The sequence below is a fragment of the Sebastes umbrosus genome, chromosome 24, assembly GCF_015220745.1.
Source record: "Sebastes umbrosus isolate fSebUmb1 chromosome 24, fSebUmb1.pri, whole genome shotgun sequence".
NCBI classification, from domain to species: Eukaryota; Metazoa; Chordata; class Actinopteri; order Perciformes; family Sebastidae; genus Sebastes; species Sebastes umbrosus.
The window spans coordinates 5132485-5148819 of NC_051292.1; the positions used below are offsets into that span (position 1 = coordinate 5132485).

A 16335-nucleotide genomic window follows, 5' to 3' on the forward strand; every position below is an offset into this window, starting at 1 on the left:
AGAGATAATTAAGGCTTTGACATGTGATCCAAATATAAACAAATGAGTTTTCCCCCCGTCTAAATATGGCGAGAAGCACATTCTCTGCAGCTAGAAAACGAGGAAAATTACTTCTCTTTTTTCCACAAAGAACATTGTGTTCAAGCAGAGGAATTACCACGGAGAGGACGCTGGATTTGAACATGTGATCTCATTGATCTGGTGTATGAGAGAGGACTATTCCAGTGATTTACTGACAGCATCGCCCAGAGATCTGGTTCGCTTTTCTTGAGTGCAGGACAGCCACTTAAGCGTGCGTAGCAGAGTGCAGATCAGGATGTGCGATCAAGGGAGGAACCTCGGCAAATATATATAAGCAACTTTAAGACATTTTGGCTTTTATAATAACACCAAAGCTGCTCTATTTTTTGACATTTTTGTATAAACACTTTTTCCAGCTGCTGTTTCACATACCTATTTTGGCATCCACACAGGAGCAGGAGGGAAAGGACGAGCCTCGCCATGACTGAAATCCTCACTTTGTTGTTTAGAGCTGGAAACACATGCAAGAAAGAGAGACAGCATCAGAAAATAGCTAGAACACAAAACAATGGTTTTTCACTATCCTGTAAATATGGGGAAAAAAAGGTCTGGCAATCACAACAAGGCAACTCACACAAAGAAACTCTGCATCCAGAGGCATTAAATCAAGCGGCGGGACAACCTCTGCTCAATGCAACTCTTTAACATCTCATATTGGATATCATAAAGACATATAAGATTATTTCCTGCAGTGTGATCCCCATTGAATCCAGCAGACCACCCCCCATTCCTCTCCTCCACCATCACCTTTCCCCACTCTCTCCATCACCAAAAAATCTCATTCCCATTCCTATTTGCATGCTGTGTCTAATTAGACAAAAAGCCGGAGGGAAATAAAGGGAGCTACCTGAATGTAGATCCATCAGCTCCATGTTTTATTGTTTTTTTTTGGGCTGTTTCCCCCCCAAACAGCGACTGGAGGGCTCCGTCGGCGGTGAAACAGTGCGATCACGGGTTCAATCACCTAATCCCCGTGCTTGTCTCCCCTCCTTCTTCTTCTCCACCATGGGTTGTTTCTGCTCTCTCTCTCTTCCCTCTCTCTCTCTTCTCTCTCTCTCAGTTCCCCATCAGGCTGTGTTGTAGTAGTGTCTAGTCCTCTCCTCCTCTTCAGCACCAGCTGCACCGCGTCTCTTGCATCCCCTCCAGAGGTGTTGCATTGGCAGCAGCAGCATCAGCATCAGCATCAGCATCACACGGGCTGCCTCCTCGGTCTTATCCGCCAGCCTCGGAGGAGACTCCACATATTTTTCCGTCTCGCAGAGAATGGAAGTGCTGCAACGGGGGCTAATAATTTTATAATAGGTGCTGCCTATTGGAGGGTTGGGAGGAGGATGGAGGAGGAGAAGGAGGAGGAGGAGGAGGAGGCAGTGAGATTGAGGGAGGGGGGAGAGGCAGATGTGGACAAAATCAGGTGCGGGGTTTTAAACCCTGTCACTGAATACAACAGACACAATGATGCTTTGTCTATAAGTGAGGTCATTAAAGTACCAGTGCTTCATGAACCCTTCATAAACGCCACCTGTCATGCTCCACATGTGTTCATTTTTAACTGATTTTATCGTTATCTAACGCTATCAATAATATAAAGATGTGATGTTTTCACGCAATTGAAGTAATGTTTAGCTCGGTTTGGATTTTGCATTTGCAGAAGCAGGACATTTCAAACATTTATCCACGAGTTTAGGTAACGTTAGCCTATATTTCAACCATTTATGCACAACTTTAGGTATATTTTAACCATATATGCACGAGTTTATGTATATTTTAACCATTTATGCATGAGTTTAGGTATATTTTAAGCATTTATTCACAACTTTAGGTATATTTTAAGCATTTATTCACGACTTTAGGTATATTTTAATCACTTATGCACGACTTTAGGTATATTTTAAGCATTTTTGCACGAGTTTAGGTATATTTTAAGAATTTATGCACGAGTTTAGGTATATTTTTAAGCATTTATGCACGAGTTTAGGTATATTTTAACCATTTATGCACGACTTTAGGTGTATTTTAAGCATTTATGCACGAGTTAAGGTATATTTTAACCATTTATGCACGCCTTTAGGTATATTTTAACGATATATGCACGAGTTTATGTATATTTTAAGCATTTATGCAAGGGTTTAGGTATATTTTAACCATATTTGCACAAGTTTATGTATATTTCAACCATTTTCCACGACTTTTAGCTACGTTTTTCAACCGTTTGATCCTTTTAGTTTGGCAATTTCAAGCATTTATTCAGGGCATTCAACTGTTTATCCATCACTTTAGCTATGCTAACTATTTCAACCATTTAACTACCCAATACTTTTAATTATGATAACTATTTCAAGCATTTATCCATTAGCCTACTTTTAGATAAGCTATTTCAAGCATTTATCCGATAGGCATTCAACTATTTATCCACTATTTTACCAAACTACTTCAACTACTTACCCAATAACCTACCTTTAGCTCTGCTGTTTCAACCATTTATCCATTAACGTTACTTTTAGCAAACTATTTCAGCCATTAATACCTTTAGCCAACAGTTTAGACTTCCCTGCTAGTTTTTATGATAGAGTTAATTAGCTATTTCCTCTAAGTTTTGCTAATTAGCTGAAGTACTCCCATTTACATACCAACCTGCCAACTGCAGAGACACCCTCTTAGTTGTGAATCACTGGCATATAACATAACAACAATAACAATTTAGATTATAAGCTGCCACAAAAACTGAGAGATCTGATAAAAAACAAAGCAGAGCTGTTTATTTTTACTGTGTCCTTGAAGTGTCTCACTTTTTCTTTTTCTTTTTTTGCATACTCTATGTACACTCCATCTCTCAGAGAATTGATTTCAAACTACTCCTGCTGGTTTACAAAGCACTATATGGTTTAGGGCCAAAATACATTTCTGATCTTCTGCTATGCATGAACCATCCAGACCTCCCAGGTCATCTGGATCAGGTCTGCTTAGTGTCCCCAGAGTCACAACTAAACATGCAGAAGCAGCGTTCAGTTTTTCAAACTTCCCTGTTTGCTTCTGCCTTTTATTAAACCAGATAATGATCTTATACTGAACTAGAGCTTTTACTCGTGTGTTATATTCTATTTTAGCTTCTATCCTAGCTTTTTATTTTTAGCTTATTTTTATTTTTTAATCTTTAATGTTTTTATAACTGTTTTAATTATGTCTTAATGTTCTTTTGCACTTGTCGCAATGTTTTCAACCCTCAAAACAATCGTTCTCATTTAATTAGGTATATCTTAACCATATATGCACGAGTTTATGTATATTTTAACCATATATGCACGAGTTTAGGTATATTTATCCATATATGCACAAGTTTAGGTATATTTTAACCATATATGCATGAATTTAGGTATATTTTAACCATATATGCACGAGTTTAGGTATATTTTAACCATATATGCACGAGTTTATGTATATTTTAACCAGATATGCACGAGTTTATGTATATTTTAACCATATATGCACGAGTTTAGGTGTATTTTAACCATATATGCACAAGTTTAGGTATATTTTAACCATATATGCACGAGTTTATGTATATTTTAACCATATATGCACGAGTTTAGGTATATTTTAACCATATATGCACGAGTTTAGGTATATTTTAACCATAGATGCACAAATTTAGGTATATTTTAACCATATATGCACAAGTTTAGGTATATTTTAACCATATATGCACGAGTTTAGGTATATTTTAACCATATATGCACGAGTTTAGGTATATTTTAACCATAGATGCACAAATTTAGGTATATTTTAACCATATATGCACGAGTTTAGGTATATTTTAACCATATATGCACGAGTTTAGGTATATTTTAACCATATATGCACGAGTTTAGGTATATTTTAACCATATATGCACGAGTTTAGGTATATTTTAACCATATATGCACGAGTTTAGGTATATTTTAACCATATATGCACGAGTTTAGGTATATTTTAACCATAGATGCACAAATTTAGGTATATTTTAACCATATATGCACGAGTTTAGGTATATTTTAACCATATATGCACGAGTTTAGGTATATTTTAACCATATATGCACGAGTTTAGGTATATTTTAACCATAGATGCACAAATTTAGGTATATTTTAACCATATATGCACGAGTTTAGGTATATTTTAACCATATATGCACGAGTTTAGGTATATTTTAACCATATATGCACGAGTTTAGGTATATTTTAACCATATATGCACAAGTTTAGGTATATTTTAACCATAGATGCACAAATTTAGGTATATTTTAACCATATATGCACGAGTTTAGGTATATTTTAACCATATATGCACGAGTTTAGGTATATTTTAACCATATATGCACAAGTTTAGGTATATTTTAACCATATATGCAAGAGTTTTGAAATGCCCTGTTTCTGAAATGTGCTCTACAAATAAAGCTGCCTTGCCTTGTCTTGCCTTAACCTCAAAACAATTGTTCTCATTTAATTCCTCCTCAATAAAGTCTCTTATCATCCTGGTGGTTGCCATAAGAGGGTAGCCAAGCTCCATGTTTCGTAGTACGGTAATTAGTGTCTGATATTTAACCTCGCCTCCACTTTCTTTAAATCCGTGTGGAGGAGCTGTCTGTCTGTGGTCGGGACATGTTAGAGAGAAAACAGCAGTGTGTTGCCCCCTCAGGAGGGCTGATTCCAGCAGAGTGATGACCAGCTGGACAAGTGTGTGTGAGGAGAGGGGAGCGAATAAAGATAGTGGGATGTGTGTGTGTGTGTGGATGAGGAGGTGGGGGTGTGAGAGGCTCTCCCAGAGGAAATCGACTGCCTTTCAATATTTGCCCTGCAGGCATCCCACTGTTTTATATTCCTGCTTTACTGGAGGCTACAAAGCTGCAGTAGAAACCACACAGATCAATTAACCCACATACTACAGTGGGTTAACACACAAAAAAATAAACTTATGAAATGTAATAATCAAAAGCATTAACATATAGTATTTTTCCTCTATCTATGTTTGTTAATTGTTATGATTGAAGTGACTAATCAGCTGTTTTCATTGGCTAAAAGCTGATTTTATCCTTTTTTTTTTTTCATTTCAAAATTTATTTCGAACATGTAGAATACAAAAATAAATAAAAGAAAAAATAAAGAAAAAAACAATGATCATACTAACAAGTGGACAGTCAGAAACAAGTTACATAAAATGAAAAGCATAAGAAAAATAAATATTATATAATATCTAACTATAATTATAATTATTATAATTATTATTATTTGTATTTGTATTATTATTATTATTATAATTATCATTATCATTATTATTATTATTATTATTATTATTATTATTATTATTATTATCATTAATATTATTATTATTATATTTAATGATGTCATCCCCTTTTCCTTCCAGGAACGCTGTTGATGGAAACAAGAAGTTGTTCGCCATCTATGACACGAGGTAGGAAATGTCACAACACACACACACACTATTTATTAATGAGCTTATCCTGCAAGCGCGCACACGCACACGCACGCGTTCCAATATCCCTCAGCCTGAGGAATCTATGGCAGAGCTCTGCATGCGTTTTAGATAAGGGAAAGAGGCCATTATAGGCGGTTAGAGGGCTAATCAATCACACGCATCGATTAATTGGTTGATAAATGCAGCCTGTCTCCTCCTTGATATTGTTCTGGTCCCGCCATTTTTATAGGAAAGGCAAGGAGAAGGGGATTGGCGCAGATGGAGTGAGGAGCACTGTAAAAAGTGTCCATTTGGTGTAATATTGAGTGTTAAAATTTATTTCTGTGTGAGGAAAATTAATCGATTAAACTCACAAAAATGATCATGTTTCAGTAATTTTCTTGCCTAAAAAAAAAAATAATAAATCAAAGTTGAAGATGTCAAATTATTTAAATAAATAAATAAAACAATAGAATATCATCTTGAAATAAAATGTTGTTTCCTAGATGGAAGTGTAATTATCTCTCCTATTAAAAGAAATATATATATAGAGAACAATACATACAAATATATTTAAAGGGGCACTGTATTGGTTTAACACTATCGTGGGAAGTACCACTCAAAAAAAATAAAATAAATATATATATATATATATATTTTTTTTTTCCTTCACGATATATATATATATATATTTATATATTTATTTATAAGAAAGTACCACTCAGCCCGTGAAAACAGTTGTATAATGTTCTCTTTGGCTTTTAAAGTCCCAGAAAATAACCCTGATGATGTCATCAAAAACAACCCCTGTGATGTCATCAGGGTTATCTTGGACTTAAGACTTAAAATTTTAAACCGAACAATATCTGTGTTAAAAATTTGAGTTTGAAAGATATTTACCATTCAGGGAGAGTTGATTAAACTCACAAAATTTGTATAATTTTTTGCCTTTGTCAGTCATTTTCTAGCCTAAAAAAATAATAAATCAAAGTGGAAGAGGTCAAATAGAATAGATAGAATATAGAATAATGTCTGGAAATAAAATGTGTCCTAGATGGAAAAAAAATAATAATAGTAAAGAAATAATAATAATTAATAAATATGTATATATATAAAAATATATATAGATAAATAAGTAAATGTATATACTTAAATATATATATATATATATATATATATAAATAAATAAATAAATATTTAAAGGGGCACTGAAGTGGTTTTACACAATATACAACAGTTGTATAATGTTTTATTTGGCTTTTAAAGTCCCAGAAAATAACCCTGATGATGTCATCAAAAACAACCCCTGTGATGTCATCAGGGTTATCTTGTATTGGGCTTAAACGTCACATTTTCAAAAAAGTCTGTGTTACAAACGTGAGTTTTAAAGACATTCAGGAAGAGCTGAAATGAAACGCAGCAACTGAGTTGCATTGTGGGAATTGTAGGATCCTGCATATTTGGAGTTTGACGCAAAGTAAAAGTTAGGTTATCTCTGCTTCTGCTGCTTCGATTTTGATGCTTCTTTTTTTTTATATATCTCTTGGGAGTCGCACAACAAAATTAAAGCATAATGCAAAATCCCTGGAGTGACCCTTTAAATACCTACATCTTTGGCAGTTTAAAAAAAGATAATTGATGGATTGAGTTTGAAAGACATTCAGGAAGAGCTGAAATGAAAAAGGCGATGCTGAGTTGCATTGTGGGAATTGTAGGATCCGGCATAATTGGAGTTTGACGCAAACTAAACGTTATGATATCTCTGCTTCTGCTGCTTCGATTTTGAACCTTTTTTTTTTAATATATCTCTTGCGAGTCCGACAACAAAATTAAAGCGTAATACAAAATCGATGTAGTGACCCTTTAAATACCAATATCCTGGCAATTTACACTGGAAATAGGAATTATTGGCAGTTTAAAAAAAAAAAAATACCCCTGAGACTACACTGCAGCTACTGGTGGGTATTTTTTACAGTGTGCAAGTGTTGGGCTTTGTCTCTCTCATTTGAAACAAGCCGAGTGCCTTCACCACCACCACCACCACCAGCAGCAGCAGCAGCAGCAGCAGCATCTCTGCATCCCTGTGCAGCCTCCTCATCAATATGCGCTCCAGCTCCTGAATGTAACAGTCTCCTCCTTGCACAGTCACAAACGGAGCCAGTGTGTTTTTGCACGATGTCTGCACAGATCTCACATCTCACTCCATCCTCAGAGAGCTGCTGACTTTTTTTTTTTTTTTACATCCCTCTTTGCTCAGTCGACTTTCTCCTCTCCAATCGATGGATTTACTCTGATTTTTGCACAGAGCATCTCGACTGTGGCTGTTGCTGTTGTGGTTGTAAAAGAGAAAACAAAAACAGCAGAAAAAGGGGTGATGTTTGCTTTGCACAGAGTCCGTCAATTCCGCGTCTTGTCCGCACTGGTTGTCGGTTCTATTGTGTGTTGCGCGAAAAGGTGAGTGCGCTTTACTCATCCAAGGTTATTTCCAGGGCTGATTGGTGCACGAGTCAAGGTGATGTTTGTTTCCTCTCCTCTTCTTATTCCAGCGTCAATGAACCAGGCAACATGTCATTCGTGAAGGAGACGGTGGACAAACTGCTGAAGGGATATGATATCAGACTGAGGCCAGACTTTGGAGGTATGTGCATTTACCTCTCCATCTCCATCTCCATCTCCATCCCCATCAATTTCCCCCCTTCATGCTTTATTTTTGGCGCCATTCACAGTGTTGTGGTCAGGTGTGCATGGTGTGGGCCTATTCAATTCAATTCATCTTTATTGACAGACTCGAAGTCCATTAAAAAACATACAACACAAACAACAATACATACATTAAAGGGACTGTTTGTAACTTTCAGAAATGCTTGTTGTGGCCGTTAAGTCAACGAAAGTCAGCGTTGGGCTCGCGCTTGCTCGCTCTAAATAGACATGAACGAGCATCGCTCAAAACATTGAGGCGAAACACGTCAGCTAAAACCACAATATCACTCTATATTTCAGCTGCTTGGCAGTAATGTTAGCTGACCAGACGGCGGTCTCTTCATGAATCACTGCTGATACTAGTGTTGGCTTTTCCTGCTTCAGCAAAAGCGGGTCGGTGCCGAGGCTGCAGCAGGAAAAGAAACGTTATCGCCTTATGACTGCGCCCGCAGGGAGACACTGGCACGTGAAACCTCTGTTGGTCTGGAGGAGCTGCAGGAGTTATTTCTGCACAAACGTCCACTGTACATTCACTAGACATTCTCAGAGCTAAACTAACTCTTCTGGTGAGCGCGCATGCTCGTCTAGAGGTGGAGTGAGACAGCGAGAACGCGCGCGCTGTGTGAGTGAAGGCAAGCAGGCAGAGGAGGAGTGACTCCGGCCACACGCGAGCGCGCATATGCGAGCGCTTATGGGATCCCGACCCGGTACATTTATACGCTTAAAAAGTTACAAACAGTCCCTTTAAAATAGAAACTGCCACTTTTTATAAAAGACAGTTATACCAGTGTTTCCACAGGGGTGACTGGTATCGTATAACACTAAAGCAAGGATTTGACAGTAGCATGATGATATAGCGATCTGAGAATCATTTAGCCGACATAAATGTATACATCAGGTTTCTCAACAGAGCCTGGAAAGTGTTGACATCTGCAACATCACGTCATTGTAGGCAACCTGAAGCTTATACATATTCTTCTGTTTTAACCTCTTGCAGGGGCCCCGGTTGCAGTCGGGATGAGCATAGACGTGGCCAGCATAGACATGGTGTCAGAAGTCAACATGGTGAGTGGATTTAACAGCTATTCCCCCAGGGCGTCAAATACCGACGCACAAGGCACCCTTTGTGGGTACATGTCCACAGTCCTTTCTTCCTATTCATTGTCTATGTAAACTGCTGTGCAATGCATTCTGGTAGCGCAATACGAGTGACAGACTGTCACGTCATTTTCACTGAAAAGTGACTCCGATGGCTCGTTAAGCACGTTTACTGCAACCGAAAAGTGACGCTGAGGGGTCTGAGAAAGCGTCAGTATGTGACGAGTTGGGACGAGAACACGTTGAATTTACTAACACAAGGCTTTTATCCAGAAGACCGCTGTTCCATGTGTTAAGTTTCACTTTCATGTCACAATCAGCTGTTAATTCATGGCCCGTGTTCACATCGTTTAGTGTCATTTTCACTGTACAAACGTAGTAGTTTTAAGCCCAACCATGTAGTTTTTCCTAATCCTTACTATAGTGGTTTTGTTGCCTGAACCTAAGCTTGTGTTTTTGTTTAATTCACAACATTAAGTACATGTTTACTGACAAACATGTTTGGTCTGACAAAGTGTCCGTATATGGCGAGTTGGGACGAGAACGCGTTGAATTTACACATAAATACTGTTTACTTGGCCGCATAATACAAGCAGCCCTGCTGCCTTGGCACTCTCACACTCTCTATAGCTCCCTCGCTGTAGTAGGGAAGTGCTGATGTAAATCCAGTTTTGTTCTTCTCAGGCCATTATGTGATGCCGAGATGGATGGGCTGGGTTTCCTGTAAGCAATAAAACATCTTTATCTCACACACACTGCCAGGCGCAGTGTTACCTTGGAGCCGCTCAGTAAAGCGGGTGTAAAAAATAAACAGAATGCAGCTTCCAACAATGCTGATCCTCAGACAGTGGCTCACTTAGAGGAAGCTGCAACAGTGGTTTTGCAATCAATACGCATACAATGCATATGCAGGACGTAGAGGGAGGAAAACATGACTCTCTGCTCTCAGTTATAAATGTTTTTATCGCAGCCAGACAAAAAACCTCTGCTTGTTAACCTCTGGAGCCACAGTGTTTCAGGAGCGTCCTCCCATGAGGCCCCCTTGAGGAAAGAGCTATCAGGAAACTCTGATTGGATTTGCTAATTTGCGAGCTGGTCTCAGTTTGCCCAGTGTTGACACGTGTCCCCCGCATGCAGGAAAAGTAACTTCAGGCTATCGTATCTTAAAATATCAGCCCCGACGAGTGACACTGTCTCGCCCCATTGGCCACGTTTTCCATTCTTTCTGCAGAAGGATGTGATTTTAAGACCGCGTTGAACGACTTGTACGAGAGGAAATTACCTCGGATCCAGGCTCTGAAATCTACAAGCCACAATTCCTGATCAGCACCTCTGCTCCGACATGTTTCATGGGCCATTTCCTGTCGCCATTATGACTTTTATTATAGATGTGCTGTTGCAACAATACAGCCACTAAAGCACTGCGGTCATGAGGAGTCAAATTCAGGTCGGTCAGGGATGCAGCTGTTTACGCCTTCGACCTCTATATGTACTCAGTTTACAGAGCATCGTTTCACATAATGTCAGTTCCTTATCGACCAGATCTACTGGAGAGGAAAAAAGGCGAGATTTTTACTGCACCATATTCGAAAATGATCACTATTTATCTGGTGGGAGGTGTGTGTGCGTGTGTGTGTGTGTGGGTGGATGTTGATCAATAGTAATGACTCAATAGTTTCTTCAGCAGGTGACTCCTGGCTCTGACTCTCCAGCCTCTTTCCAGCGCTCAGGGGTTGAAACAAGAGCTTCAACACACCCTAGAAATGCAGTTATATATACTACTAATCTGGTTAGCCAACAAATATGTTTTGTAGTAAACAGGTTATAGTTACATGAAGTGATATTTTAGTCATATTTCAAGAAAAAACAGCAAATATTATCAATTTCCAGCTTCTCAGCTGCGCTGTTTTTATGTCTTATATGAAAGTAAATTGATGATTTGGGTGTTTTTTACTAAAAATCAAGCACTTTGACGACATCAACATGGCATTTTCACTCCTTTCTGACATTTATTATTGTGTATTATTTGGTATCTTTTGCATTGTGTAGTGTGCACGCATGCATGTGAGAGGTGGGGCGAGTGAGAACGAGCGTGGTGTGTGAGTGACGGCAAGCAGGCAGGCAGAGGAGCAGAGCAGCATCAACTCCGGCACTGGAGACCAAAGCTACGGTCTCCCCTGTGTTGTATGGCCGTGGTCGGGGGGCTGGAGCAGGAAGAGTTGACACTGTTTAAAAGACCGGCTTCACTAGATATAATTTTGCGGTTTTGGTGCTTCCGTGTAGTTTGTGTTGGAACAGCGTAGCCACACGCGAGCGCGCATGGGACACCGACCCGATTTATACGTGTAAGAAGTTACAAACAGTACCATTAAGTCTGTGTTATATGTAGGAGAGTATTTGCGATTGCAAATTAGTAGTAAAAAGACGGCATTTCTAGAAGACAGACGTTTAGTTAGTTACATTATCATGAGAATAGAAATCTTAGTTGTCAACGTTCACACAAATCACATCATCTCTGTCTTAAATTCACATAAAACCCATGATATATCACACGAGGAGAGTCTGTGAAGCAAATATACCATATTTTACTATTGTTTTAGCCGAGCCTTTATGATCCATGCTATAAGCTTTTTCTTTTGCCAAAAGTTCAGTTGCTAACATTAGCCAACTATGCTATTCTCCACAGAGCGAATGCAGGTCACCAGAGATCACACTGAAATTGATAATTAATTAGGTCTATTTCTCATCAGCACCAGTGCACCGGGGGACTGTACATGTGCATCTGCACTTGTCAGATGAACAATTCCTGGCCGCGATCCAGTGTTGAAGCCAAAACAAGACCGGTCAAGCTGTTTGTTATTTTCACACCAGCGTTTGACATTTGGTGGATGCTTTTCATCCAATTCTGGGGACCGTCTGCGGCTTTAGCATGGGGGGATTTCTCCAGCGGGAAATGGATAATGAGTGCTTTTGTCCTGACAGTGACAGCGCCGTGGTTTATCCACTGAGCAACGCTAAACAGCACAGCCCCCCCGATAAATACTGCTGCTCTCCATTTCTTTCTTTTGTTAGGCTCCATCTTGCATCAATTTCAATAAAACTGCAGCAACTAAATCCACTTCGGCAGCCCAGTGGAACGACCCACAGGCATAATTGGGAAACTAGTTTTAAAAGTTGACAAGTACTGCTTGCTGTGCTGAAATGAGACCTGGATCCGATGCAGCGTGTTCTACAAGGAGCACAGATTTGCAAAAACAATGCTGCCAAAATTTTGGTCTTGATGTGGCGTTCTCTCTCAGACAAAGACAAAAAAGGAATTGTACAACACTGTATGATGAAACACAAGCGTGTAGAGTGACTGAGGTTTTTGCAGCTTCTCGTTGTTAAGAAAAGGGATACTTAGTCTATGCAGGTCAAAAGAGTAAAGTGCTATATTAGGGACTGTACACAAATTATTAGGGGGGTCAAGAAATGGGGAGGTTTATGTTATGTATGTATGGATTAATATGTCAATTTTGAGAAGGGATTAAATCTCTCTATACTAGTCAGAGATATCATGTTTTATGTTCCATGCATTCTTCTTCCTTGTCAAATTCAGCAGCCCGGTTGCACAAAAAAGCGTATGAATGACATGATAATGTGTAAGACTTGCAATAAGAACGCCGCTCTTGCTTTTGGCGTGTCATTTGTACGCCATGTAGTGTGTTCTGACTGCAGTGTAAACGTATCCGCATAAATACGCTACGCTCAGAGCTAGTGACGTAGAATAAAAAGAAAGGCTGCTTAGGTGGATAGGTCCAACAAACACAGGACTTTCAACCAGGAGACTGTTGCTTGAGACCGGTGTTTTGTTACGTTAGCGACGTATGTGTTTTACTTAGTTTATGTACTCATTTTAAGCCCAACCATGATGTTTTTCCTAAACCTAACTAAGTGGTTTTGATACCTAAACCTAACTGTGGACGTTACTGTAATTTTTACTGCGTGGCATACAAATAACAGGCTATAACAAAGGTTAAAATGCATCCTCATGACACGCACAATGTCGTAATGTTGTGTAATATCTATACGCCTTCCCATGAGATCGGCTTGAAAGCTGACACCTACATTACCCACAATGCATCTCCACAGATCCGGGTGTGTTATACTAGTAGTGGCTAATGCAACCTTGAGCCGCTAGCCTCAAGCAGAGATGAGAAGCGGGCTACAGAGGTTTGGTAAAATAACTTCTTTCTAAATCCAGAGCCCAAGATTTTTTATCATGTTTAAGCTTGTAGTCGTCAATCAATACAACTTTTCTATCGTAGTACTCCCCAACACCTGTAAACAGACTTTGATGTATAAAATTGGCGAAATTCCTTTGAAATATTAACTAAATTAAATTAGATTACATCTTAAATTCTTCATGCTTTGCCTCTTTTAGTTATAAAAACTAGTTGTACCAACTCAGTGCTATATTTGGGAGGGCTATGCACTTTAAGTAATTTGAGTACAGTCCCTTAATGTTAATATTGATTGTATCCAGAGTTTGCTGCGTCACACTATACATTCTCCTGACCCCTAAACTCTACGTACCTCCACTCTCGTTTTATTTGATGTGCAGTGGGAGTTCATTTCATCAACCCACGCTGGAGTCGAATAATTTGCATCGCTATTAGCCCTGGGAAATTCACTGGACGTAACACCCGAGCAATAAAATAAGCAGATCAACAGACCTCGGACATAAAGGGAAGCGGGGAACTAGAAGATCTAAAGATTTATTGAGAGCAGAGAGAGCGAGGGGTTGAAGATGTGAGAAATCCAGAGGAAAGGGAAAAGAGGATGTGGAGAGCTGATCGAAATACCCCACAAGACGGCAAAGCGAATACGGCATCTGGCTCGTCCGAGAAATCCACCTGGCAGGGCAGGTTGACTAAAGTCAGCTCACTCCCGACGCTTTCGCCGAGCTCCCGCACTGGCAGATGCTAAAGCGTCTGAGAAAGGCGCACTAATTACCTCTGAGGTTTGTTTGTGGTGTGCCGGGGGCCTCCGCTGATGAGAAACACATACGAGGACAAGATCAGAGCAAGGCAAAATAGATTATGTGTGTGCTGAGGCAGTGCTGTACTCGGAAACTAGTTGTACACTTCGGAGTGGATCACTCTCACGGAGAAATGTGTCACTTGTTAGAGCGGTGAGAGGAGTTTAATGTAAGGTTTTGGAGGTGGGAATGAAACTGAATTTATTGTGTTTGCATGCATTTAAAATGAAATACTCTATTGAGAAATGCAAAACAAGGGGCGCCATGTGTAGGTGTGTTTTTCATTATCATGACCTCCTCTCGCAGAAATGGACAAACTCCGTCGCGGTAAGAGCTATCGAGGCCTTTATCCCGGCCCATTATCCGTGCCTCGCCAAAGTCATCATAATTTGCGGGAATTAAATTACAATGAAGGTAGTGCTCCTCCTCCTCCTCGCACGGGGGGAATGGTCAGAGTCGCAAATGTAGTTGCAGTAACAGGCTGAACGAGCTAGTCATCCGTACACCCACGGCAGGCGTGTGGGTGTCAGAATGAAGAAAAATCTGTCATTATGGAGAGGTGAAAAGATCTCTCTTTCTCCAAATGTTCCTGCTGCCTGGTTTGTTTTTTAGAGTGCACCATAAAGTAGCTTTCCATTCATTCGTTTGTTAGTTAAATGTGTGTGTGCATCTAGATTTCTGCTGACATCATTAGGTGTTAAGGCCTGGTTAACAATCATTAAGGTATACGGCATTAAATACATCTTGGAATCCGATGTCGCCCTAATTATCTTATATAGGTCTTCCAGCTATGCAAAAAGAGCATATCTTTTCTGTGCGCTCTCTGAGTGTGGCTTAATATACCCCCATGTCTTTTATCCGGCATCCGGCTTCCTGCCTGATGGAATGTAATTGGCCTCGGGAGAGAGCGCGCTGTAGGGTGAAGCCATGAAGATTTAGAGTAAGCAGAGTGGGCACTTCCTGGTTTCGCACTGTGCCAAACCAATCACGTGATTTGATAAAGGGGATTGCCCGTTCTACTGATTCTCGCTCTGAGCGGCGTACACCTTTAAGACACTGCACGTCTCGGTCTGGGGAGTCTAAAATTGACAGGCGCCGTCCTCATTTCCTCTCTCGGTGCCACTCAAACAGCCGTTATGTTGTGGCAAATAAAAAAGGGCAGGTAAACTATGAACTGGATTTATGATGGGGTTTTTGAAAATGTCATCAGTCAACACTAACTGTAATGGATAGGGCAGATATATGAAGACCCCTGCAGCAATAAAATGAAGGAACACTACACCTTTGGTTTTGAAACTGGTTTGAAGACTCGGGGGTGTATTCACACCTAAGCTCGTTTGGACCAGTGGTTTCGAAACCTGGAGCGTTTCATCATTTCGGAGGTTGTAGTGGGCTCAGTTTTAAAGCTAGAGTGAAGATACTGGTATCATATGAAACTAACAAACCTAATGAATCCATCGGTTCCAACCATGTTATACTAGCTTGTCATGAAGGAGGTTAAATAACGCTCCAAACTTGCGCTAAATTTTGGCAAGGAAAAACTGGCATGGTCATTTTCAAAGGGGTCCCTTGACCTCTGACCTCAAGATATGTGAATGTAAATGGGTTCTTTGGGTACCCACGAGTCTCCCTTTACAGACATGCCCACTTTATGATAACCACATGCAGTTTGGGGCAAGTCATAGTCAAGTTAGCACACTGACAGCTGTTGTTGCCTGTTGGGCTGCAGTTTGCCATGTTATGATTTGAGCATATTTTTTTTATGCTAAATGCAGTACCTGTGAGGGTTTCTGGACAATATTTGTCATTGTTTTGTGTTGTTAATTGATTTCCAATAATACATATATACATACATTTGCATAATGCAGCATATTTGCCCACTCCCATGTTGATAAAAGTATTAAATACTTGACAAATTTCCCTTTAAGGTTAATTTTCAGCAGATAAAAAATGTGATTAATTGTGATTACATACTTTAATTGATTGAC

General features: G+C 39.6%; 2 protein-coding genes across 5 annotated transcripts in view; one reads left to right on the top strand and one right to left on the bottom strand.

The window, feature by feature from the left end:
• Window positions 1–1463, bottom strand: part of LOC119483532 (gamma-aminobutyric acid receptor subunit alpha-5-like) — a 34012-nt gene extending 32549 nt beyond the window's left edge. The window contains exons 1-2 of the mRNA XM_037761745.1: window positions 929–1463; window positions 454–532 (exon numbers count right to left, since the gene is read on the bottom strand). Coding sequence (XP_037617673.1) covers window positions 454–532; window positions 929–953 — 104 coding nt within the window. The 5' untranslated portion in view covers window positions 954–1463. The remainder of the gene's footprint in view (window positions 1–453; window positions 533–928) is intronic.
• LOC119483524 (gamma-aminobutyric acid receptor subunit beta-3-like) overlaps window positions 1–16335 on the top strand; it is a 73680-nt gene that overhangs the window by 24098 nt on the left and 33247 nt on the right. For 2 of the 4 annotated variants that reach the window (XM_037761712.1, XM_037761713.1), the window contains exons 2-4: window positions 5479–5526; window positions 8076–8167; window positions 9227–9294. In XM_037761712.1, the coding sequence (XP_037617640.1) occupies window positions 5479–5526; window positions 8076–8167; window positions 9227–9294 (208 nt within the window). Of the gene's footprint in view, window positions 1–5478; window positions 5527–7553; window positions 7984–8075; window positions 8168–9226; window positions 9295–16335 lie in introns of those variants that run through there. The other 2 variants (XM_037761714.1, XM_037761715.1) reach the window with 2 other exon arrangements.